Source organism: Lynx rufus, unplaced genomic scaffold (genome assembly GCF_022079265.1).
Source record: "Lynx rufus isolate CCGP_SWC_20201006 ecotype Redwood Valley unplaced genomic scaffold, mLynRuf1.p SCAF_5, whole genome shotgun sequence".
NCBI lineage: Eukaryota > Metazoa > Chordata > Mammalia > Carnivora > Felidae > Lynx > Lynx rufus.
The window spans coordinates 81,617,993-81,627,694 of NW_025814867.1; the positions used below are offsets into that span (position 1 = coordinate 81,617,993).

Below are 9,702 nucleotides of genomic sequence, written 5' to 3' on the forward strand. Positions count from 1 at the left end.
GAAAAGTGGCTGTAAGTCTCATGAGGGTGGCCACAAGGTCTAACTTGCTCACATTCTATCACCACGCATAGCACAGTGCCTGGTACATGGTAGGTATTCTACAATCATTTTGAATGGACCAATGAGTGAAAAAATGATGAATGAAAATACTTCCAGGAATAGAAGTTTGACAGCATCTAGGCAATTAGGATGGTTGGTTAAAGAGGCAATGCCAGGGGCCTCTAGAAGCTGATGTACCGTGGCACATTTTGAAGTAATTTTAATTCTCCTAAATCTTTTAATTTATCAGTGGTATTTCCTATTCAGTAGAGTTATAGCTCTTTGAAGAGCCTCTTTATCAACTCTAGCACAGGACACTCAACTTACTGAACTGTACTACATATAACACTGCTCACATCTACATTATGTCTTCGGGAATGATGATGGGCGAAGACACTTCTTTCTACCCTACCCCAGCTAACTGAACACTCAGTAACAGGCACTTGGAGCAATGATAGCATTCACTCTAGAGGCAGTTTTCAGAAATAAAGAGCAGGAGAGGGATGAAAGTGAGAGGGTGGAGGCTATGAACATTTAAACTGCTTGATGAAGGGAGAAAAGCTGTTAGACTTGTTATAAGTGAAAGAGCATATGCAGGCCTCAAAGAAGTATTCAGGCAATTGGAAAATACCTTTTCAAGTACAGGGCAAAGGGAGGAAGTCAACAGCAGGTGTTGCTATGTAAACAAGTCAAATTTAGGTGAAAAAAGAGTAGGCATGTTTCACCGTGGATTCTTGGAAGCTGTTCTTTGCAGATTTAAGTGGATAATTGAGATTGACATTTAAAGTGGCAGGAGACAGTCTGGGCAATAGCTTCCGTATTCCAAATAGTCTGGTTCAAGTGCAAGAGAGGTCTTCGTAAACAGAGTTGATGGCAGTCTTTTGTGTTAGAGCAGGGGTCACTAAGACTGCTTAGGGACCCAAGTGAACTTCCAGCCTCCCTCCTCATCTCGACAAACAAAGGCTTGTCCCTGGTGGAAGGAATGAGTTTTCACATTACAGTGAGGGCTCAGGGATGTGGAAAAGGCCATCTCTGTCTTATTGGGAGACACATCAGAAGTATAGTAAGGAGGAGTTTGCAGCCCTCCTGGCACATTTGAAAGTTGAGAAAGTAAGTGAAAATCTTCCCCGTGCCTGGCAGTGCTATGTGAGGGGGTTGTTTGGTCACCTCCATAGTCAATTGGCAGATCCTCCCTGGGGATATTTTCATAATTGACTGCATCATCCGGAAACTGGGGAAATGTGCTGGCAATTCTTCTGGGATGAGAGGAGAGGGCACTGTAGTTAGCTGATAAAGTGTCATCAATGGTATTGAGGTCTTTTAATCCAAGTGTTTGAAGAACCCAGGGATCCACAGGGGGCCCAGGTTGTTCTTCACAGTTAGCAAATTCACCGGAGAGGTTTCTCTTGGCATTTTTGTGATGGGGTATCTCAGGAGGAAAATATCTTTGCTCTTTGGGTTTCCTCTTTCCCTTTCTGAATTTTCCACATGCTTTGGAAAACTCATCTGATGACAGTAATTTCTAGGAAAGTAGCATTTTAAAATATATAGTCAGATAGTCAACCAAGATCATTTTCTTTACTGTTGTCTAATTAAAACTCCTTCAAATATTAACTAGTCACTTTAACTCCTTAGAAAACGTGATTAAAACTCTAGTCTGTCTCTGTCTTTGTCTCTGTCTCTGTCTCTCTCTCTGTCTCTGTCTCTCTGTCTCTGTCTCTCTGTCTCTCTCTCTCTCACACACACACACACACACACACACACACAAGTGATTGAATTAACTTCTGTTTCCAACTTAAAATCTATAATGACAAGTTACTACCTGGAAACTACAATTCATGTTTTTTACTAATCATTTAAAAGTTGAAAGAAAAAATAATGTCTTTAAATTTTCAATTCAGGAAAGTAATTATTATAATAATGACAATAATAGCAACTATCATGTATTGAACACTGGCTACATGCATAATGTCATTTTATATGGGTACTGTTAAAATCTTCCTTAGCGAGGAAACTGAGGAACAGGCATATTAGTGACTTGCTAAGGATCATGCGGCCTAGATTAAATCGAAGCCATGTGATTCTAGACAGAGCAACTGATTGAAAACAGTAACTAACACTGCTTCTTCTTGTTCCATTAACTTTCATAACACTTTCGTGTGATATGTATTATTCTACATCTTGGACAATTGGAAAACAGAAAGAAAAAAACCTGCCTAATCTATATCATTTACTAATTTAATAATGTCCTTTGTTTTACAAAATGGTGGCTGGACTAAGGAGCCCAAGCTAATAACTGTGAGATGTGCTCCCTTTTTTAACAAAGCTAACTGGATTGTAAAGGAGTCAGATATGGTATCTTTTCTTCTCTGAACTTTTATGTTCAGTAAAAATGGCAAGAAACAATCAATTTAAATTAAATAATATCAAATAACGTAGCTTGTCTAGAAGCAAGGAAAAGATTGATGACAGAAGCATCATCAATAATTGTAACAAAATGACAAAAAGATAACGGAAATATAAAACCCAGAGAAAGGAAGAAGAACAGGAAGAGACTATGGACAAGCTATAAGTCCTTGAGTTAGAAATAGTCTAACTCATTTAAGAGTATGAGAAAAACGATTCATTAAAAGATAACATAATTGGTGATCTACAACTGCCACTCAAGAAATCTGGGCTCCAGCCATATTCATAACAGTTTAGAGCTGAGGAGATTTTCAACGATCTTTTAGGCCATGTATATCCAGATGAACATAACTGAGGCTAAGTGAGAGAGCGATTTACCGAAAGTCAATCTGATGATAAGAAGAACTGAGTGTCTTTCGGATCTGATTCCCACTGCAGTGTTCCATCCATTTAGCTCTCTGTCTTTTGATTAACCTCTGTTGTCTTAGCAATTCCCTTGACTGGCTTGATTCTTAAGCAACTTTTGCTGCAATACATGGCTAACATCTGCAGTCTAGATATTTCTAAGAAATGATACATAAAAATTCTTGTGAAAGTGCTATATTTCCTTTCAGAAAACTCCATCTAACCTAGAAATGCCTTTGAAGCCATGCTGTTCAGTACACCTTCTACAATTAATTAAGCAGTTTTACCCAAATTACCTCCATTCTCAAATCACTGCTGTGTTTTTATAAAAGGGATAGTTACATACCTTGGCCTTTTCCTCAAGACATTTAACCAAAGCAGAATTCAGGTATTGTCTAAGGTGATTATTCTCTTCGTGTAACCTAGCAAGTTCTTCTTCCTTCTGCACCAGAGTATCTTGGAGCTGCAAAAAAAGCATACAATGGTGAAGGCTGCTCTACTATATTGACTTTGTAACCTTATAATAATGCCACTGATCCTTAACCTGCTTAAACTTGATCATTATTCTATTTGTTTTACAAACTCAACCTCCGGGAGCCCTTGTCCTCTAACGCCTAAATTCAATCTACACCCACCTACCACCTGATTGTTCAGTTTTGTGCTCTGAACTTCTTATTCATTGCAAAGTGTTTGAAGAGATTATATGACTTTTAAGATTGCAACCACAAGGGAATCGGGAAGGTATGTAGGAAAATGAGCTGCGTGCAACTGTTTAAATATAGAAAAAAGGATTTAGAAAGGTTTCGCTGGACTCCTTCCTTGCACATTAAGCAAAGAAGAAAAACAAGGGGGGCTGGCTTCCTTCATCCTCAGATTGGTCTGTTTGTATATCCACTAGATCAAATTATTCTCTCAGGAACAACAACAAATAAAACGTGATAAATGAAGCAATCTTTGCAAAAACTTTGTAATCATCATCCCTCTCCAAGTGATGAGCTATGTGTGTGCTTTAAAAATACTATCACACTTGGGGTGCCTGGGTGGCGCAGTCGGTTAAGCGTCCGACTTCAGCCAGGTCACGATCTCGCGGTCCGGGAGTTCGAGCCCCGCGTCAGGCTCTGGGCTGATGGCTCGGAGCCTGGAGCCTGTTTCCGATTCTGTGTCTCCCTCTCTCTCTGCCCCTCCCCCGTTCATGCTCTGTCTCTCTCTGTCCCCAAAAAAATAAATAAATAAACGTTGAAAAAAAAATTTTAAAAATACTATCACACTCAATATACCATTTGGTCTAGGGGCGCCTGGGTGGCGCAGTCGGTTAAGCGTCCGACTTCAGCCAGGTCACGATCTCACGGTCCGGGAGTTCGAGCCCCGCGTCAGGCTCTGGGCTGATGGCTCAGAGCCTGGAGCCTGTTTCCGATTCTGTGTCTCCCTCTCTCTGTGACCCTCCCCCGTTCATGCTCTGTCTCTCTCTGTCCCAAAAATAAATAAACGTTGAAAAAAAAAATATACCATTTGGTCTTTCAAGCAGCCATCTGAGGAAGGCAATATAAATATTTCAATTCCATAGGTATGGAAAAAGAGGATTCAAGGGGTCATAGGACTAAAATGTATGCAGTCAGGTCCTGACTATAGGGCCCCCTAGAGGGTTTGGATTGTTGTTGTTGAATTTGTTGTTTTTGTTTTCTTCCCTGTGACATTGATCACCTATCTTCCTGTCCACCTCTGTGGACATTTACCCACTGTGGTTCTAAATTGCAAGTCAACATATGAATTTAACAAGGGAAAAGAAGCAAAGTAACATTAAGGGGTGATGTTAAGAACAAACTACATGCTAAGTGAAATGAGTCAGACTGAGAAAGACAAATACCATATTAATTCACTCATATGTGGAATCTAAAAAGCAAAATGAATAAGCAAATAGAAGGCAGAATCCTATAAATACAGAGCATAAACTGTATTCTCTGTCAGAGAGAAGGGGATGGGGGAGGGGCAACATGGGTGAAGAGTAGAGGCAGATAAAGGTTTCTAGTTATGGCATGCATTAGTCATGGGGATAAACGGCACAACATAGGGAATACAGTTAATGATATTGTAGTAGTGTGACAGCAGTATATCTGTATGGTGACAGATGGTAGTCACCCTTGTGGTGAACACAGCATAATGTATAGAGAAGTCAAATCACTATGTTGTACACCTGAAACTAATGTAACATTGAGAGTCAACTATACTCAAATAAGTTTAAGAATAAAATAAAAGTAAAAAAAAAAAAAAAGAATGGACTGCATTTGCATGGATCATGTCTGCCTGGTTATACATACCTGCTTGTTTCTGTAGAGCTGAGAGGAAAGTTGAGCCTCTTCCCACGAACATGAGTTAGGAACAGGGAAATTGGAGTCACTGGATGATTCTATGTGAAAATACCAAATGGATAACTGAGAAAACACACTTGGGGTTTTTGTGTAATAGAGAGCTCATGGAGGGATTTCAGACAGTTTAATGGATCCAGTTACCTTTCTAAAAATAGCTATTGCCTCCTTATAGGAAACAAAACATTTAAAGCTTCCAGAAGGGATAAACACGCTATGAAAGACACATATTTATAGACTATATGCCAAAATGGCTAAAGGGATGAATTTTGAAGAGCTAAGAGGTTACATTTCTTCCTAATATATAAACTCCTGCTGGCTAAGCTTATAGAAACCATCCCATTTGCATTATGAATTCACTCAAATATTTATTGATCCTTCCCCTGCTAGGCATAACATTGCAATTCCACTATGTTTTCCAAGTTTCTATCTTATTTTCTAAGGTTTAGCGTTTGATAACATAGTGTTTGCCTCTAAAATCAACTCCTACTTTTGATGGTGTCATTTTTCCCCAACTATGAAAATCTTGGCCTGTTTGCTTATCCATTAAAGCTGATGGAGAGTACATATTCAGAATTATATGTGGTATCACTTTCTACTTGAAAATAATTTGGATCTTGCTTCTCTGAAGACCTTGATGGAAATCTCAAAACTGTGCCCTGAATTCATGTATTTCAAATGTCATCATTCGTATGTTTCTTATGCTTTTGTAAAGTTTTTTTTTCATATTTGATAGCAAACGATACCTACCAGTAAAAACTATGCTTATGCATGCTATAGGTTTACTTTTGTTTTATTTTCCTCATCTAGTACAGTTTTGACTCTTGCTCATCTCTACAGAAACTGAAATATTCCTGAAATATTTTCAACTAAAGTAAAATGATGAGTAAGGAGACAGGAATAAAATTGTATACAGTTTGGTTTTATATTCTTGGGCATTCTGTCTTCTCTGTTGCTTGTGGTATAAAGACAACACTGAACAACTCCCTTCCTGAAATATAAGTGTGTTTCATTATGTTGGGGGGGTTTTGTTTGTTTTTTTTTCTGAAATTCAAAAAAAAATAATATGACAGAAGCAGGAGTACATATATTTAATGGTGAAGTGTCTACAAGTTTTTCTAGAAACCAGATTGCTAATATAGAAATTCCTTTAATATTTATAAGAACTATTTACTCAGCCCCCAGTGAAAATTAATACATGATTTTCCATCATTCCCTCCAAAATTGAAGTCTTCTTTGAGCAAAAAGGAATCATTTTTCCCCCCACTTACAAGATACTATTCAACTCTAAGAGAACACATAGAGAACAAACTGAAGGTTGATGGAGGGAGGTGGGTGGGGGATGGGCTAAATGGGTGATGGGCCTCCTGAATAGGAGGGCACTTGCTGGGAGCACTGGGTGTTATATGTGAGTGATGAATCACTAAATTCTACTCTTGAAAACAGTATTACACTATATGTTAATTAAATAGAATTTAAGTAAAAATTTGAAAAAAAAAAACAAACAAGAAACAAAACCATGACCCAGTTAAAAAGAAAAACAAACCAAAAAATAAATAAATTTGGTCAAGAGCTTTGTAAAAAAAAAAAAGAAAGAAAGAAAAAGAATAGCTATTCATTTTAGAGAAAGAGGAAAAGGTACCGAGATAAATCATTTTGAAAGATAACTGTTGTTCTGATTTGGCTTTCCTTTCTAAATAAACTTTTTAAAAATAAACATGGTATGGATGCAAAAAAAAGAAAAAGACAATGTTCATAGGACTTCCTTATGAAATAAAAGGGTATATTAGTATTTTTTCTCATCTCTCTCTTATACCCAGGGAAACTTTCCTGAATTCCAAAAGAAATGCTCCAACTGGTATCTTGACTACAAAAGCATCTCACTAATATTGTTTATAAATCTTTGACCCAAAACCAAATTCCCTCAGTGGGTTGGAAATCTCCAAAAACTATAAAGTGTGGGGAGAAATATATCTTGTCCAGTGGGCAAGGGGAAGAATCTCATTTTCAATATATGACAGTACAGAAAATCAGGTCATTTAGGGTGTAAAATGCAGAAGTCTTTGTGCTTTCCTCAACTTCCCATACCATTTCTTCTTCTACAGAGTTCTAGCCCATGATGCTTTGCAACTATGGGTGCTGGAAAAGGGCTTCAGACCTACCGGGAAAGCAGAAGAGCAGAACTTACCCTGCGCCTGTGGTGCTTGTTGGGGCTCTCTGTTGTCCAGGAGACCAGCAGCCCAGAAAGAGACCCAAGTCTCCGTGGAAACGTCAACACTAGATTCTGACGTTGTAGTGGAATACGGGCAATTATAGCTCTGGCCTCCTACAAAGTACTGGTCTTGGCAAGGCAGAACAGTGTTCTGTGAAATTCAGTATGAGGGATCAGGGTGGGGGTGGGGAGGGTCCCAGGAGATGGAATGATTGGGATTTGGAGGGGGATAAGGGTGGGAGAAAGAGGCACAAATTACATGCAATGAATCAAAAACAGTACAGGTGTTAAGCATAGATCCCAGATTAATTCAAGTGGTCAAAATATAATTACTAACAGGGAATCAGCTCCTTGGGTTTACCCAGTAGTTTCCTTAGGCTCTCTCAGCAAAGAACAGGCTAGTATTGGATGGACCAAATTTGTAAATATCCAAGAGTATTTTCTGTTGCCATGACTCAGTCATCTAACAGGCTATCCAGGATCTAAGTAAAAGGAATTCTACTTAATGATTGAAAGATATACGGACTATTTGGCTCTTTCTAGCAATACCTTAATTATATTTCTAACAACGTTAAAAGACAAAGAGCCCAGAATGCTAAGGCTGAAAAGGACTGAACATGACATATAAGGAAACCTCCTTATCTTTGCTTCTTAGTTTCTGAATTACACACCTGCTCCATCCCTTCCTTCTTCCTTTCCCTGGCTTTAAATGCTGCTGGATCCTATAGTGGTCTAAACTGTTTGAGATGGTTGTATAGACATATAGATACATTCCAGAGATAACCACATACATTTTGCTCCTAACTCCAAGCACCGGTACCTATAGTCACTCCAAGTAAACATATCATTAAAGCTGAAATACGTTAGTCAGCAGAGGCAGCAGGCTCTAGATCTCTCCAGCACTAGGTCTCAGTGCCCTTCCAAAGTTATCTTGCCACTACTAACTGCCTGGCATGTATTCTCCACTGTGTTCTGAGCCAGCGAACACCCTCCTGCCCCCGACTCCTCAAACTTCAAACACACAGTCTTTCCAAATGTCCAAGCAGGGGCAGGTATGCAGCCTTCCTGGGTTAATTTGTACAACAGCTCATTCTTAATTATTTGTCAATGTTTAATCAGGTAAAAGCCATTCATTTCAGCAGAGTCCAGCTTTGGACAAACTCTTTTTGACCACTACAAGTCTTTTGTTGACTTGAGGACTTTTTGGGCATAACATAAACAGCGAGAAAACAAATAAGAAGAAGGAAAAGGAGAGAGAGAGAGAGAGAGAGGGAATTAAGCTAATTAAGTCACAATTTGTTAATATCCTCAGTAAGTTAAGTTTTGAAAAAGTCCAATCTTTTGGGCAAATCCAGCTTGGGCAGTGCAGACCAAAGAAATTCAGCCAAAAGTTTATCAAGCACTATTTTCTTTTATTCTAAAAGCATGTTTGTAGGCTCTTTCCCTGAGGTTATTATTGGAATCAGAGCTGAACTATTATGCAATTGACACCTGAGAAGAAAACAAACCTCAAATACCTTGGACTAGCTCAAATCCGAATGTCTGCAAATATGTGCATAATCTAGAGGAAGAGGTAGAATGAAAAGTGAGTGCAGGTGCGGGGCGGGGGGGAGAAAGTTGGGAGAAAGTACAGAGAGTAGAAATAACACAAGAAGGTAAAAGGATGAGAGAGATGGGGAATGAGAGACTGAGGGAGCAGAGAGAGGGAAGAAGATAGGGGAGAAGCAGATGGGGCAGCAGAGAACACCCCTTTTAATGGGCAGGTAGCAGAGAAATCTTGCATCCAAGGTGGAAGAAATTCTAAATGCAAAGCCTACTAGCTCTCAGAGCCCCCAGGTTTCCCCAGCGTATTACCTAAACCCCAGGCCCTCACTTACCATCTTGCAGTGGAAGAAGGCGCTGCAGAAACTGAGCCCTCAATTTTTCGGTAAAGCCTGTAGGAGCTTTAAATGGGACTGAGGGGAGGAGCTAGGAGAGGCGAGTTCTAATCTGCGGGAGCTCCCGGTGACGCCGGGGACTCCCGGCGAGCGCCGCCCTCTGATTTGGTGCGAGGCTGTCAAACTGGTGACGTAGGTGAGGAGACGTCAAGCCAAAGTCTCTGGCACTCGAGGCGACCGCCGCGCGGGGACCCGAGACCTGCCGCCACCTGCCGCCGAGCGCCCGGGTGCGCTGCGCGGCTTCGAAACCCGAAACCCGCGCGGTGCCTGCCGGCGGCCCGCTCGCCGTCCGCGGTCGGCCGAGAGTCGGCGGTGGCGGGACCGCGCTGCCGGCCGGGCC

The 9,702-nt window shown here is 40.3% G+C and overlaps 1 protein-coding gene across 1 annotated transcript; it reads right to left on the reverse strand.

Annotated features, from left to right (window-relative positions):
- Positions 1-940: 940 nt before the first annotated feature.
- On the reverse strand, positions 941-8,105 carry GMNC (geminin coiled-coil domain containing). The gene is made up of 5 exons (XM_047100425.1): positions 8,097-8,105; positions 7,402-7,576; positions 5,166-5,254; positions 3,197-3,313; positions 941-1,561 (listed from the first exon to the last, which is right to left on the reverse strand). The coding sequence occupies exons 1-5, from the start codon at positions 8,103-8,105 to the stop codon at positions 941-943; spliced, it is 1,011 nt and encodes a 336-aa protein (XP_046956381.1).
- Positions 8,106-9,702: the final 1,597 nt, after the last annotated feature.

Bases quoted from the DNA above. Each gene is read 5' to 3' on its own strand.
- GMNC (XM_047100425.1), bottom strand. The intron at 5,255-7,401 runs GTAAGTTCTGCT...ATTTTCACATAG, and splicing joins ACAAGCACCACAGGCGCAGG to AATCATCCAGTGACTCCAAT. The intron at 3,314-5,165 runs GTATGTATAACC...CTTTTTTTGCAG, and splicing joins AGCTCTACAGAAACAAGCAG to CTCCAAGATACTCTGGTGCA.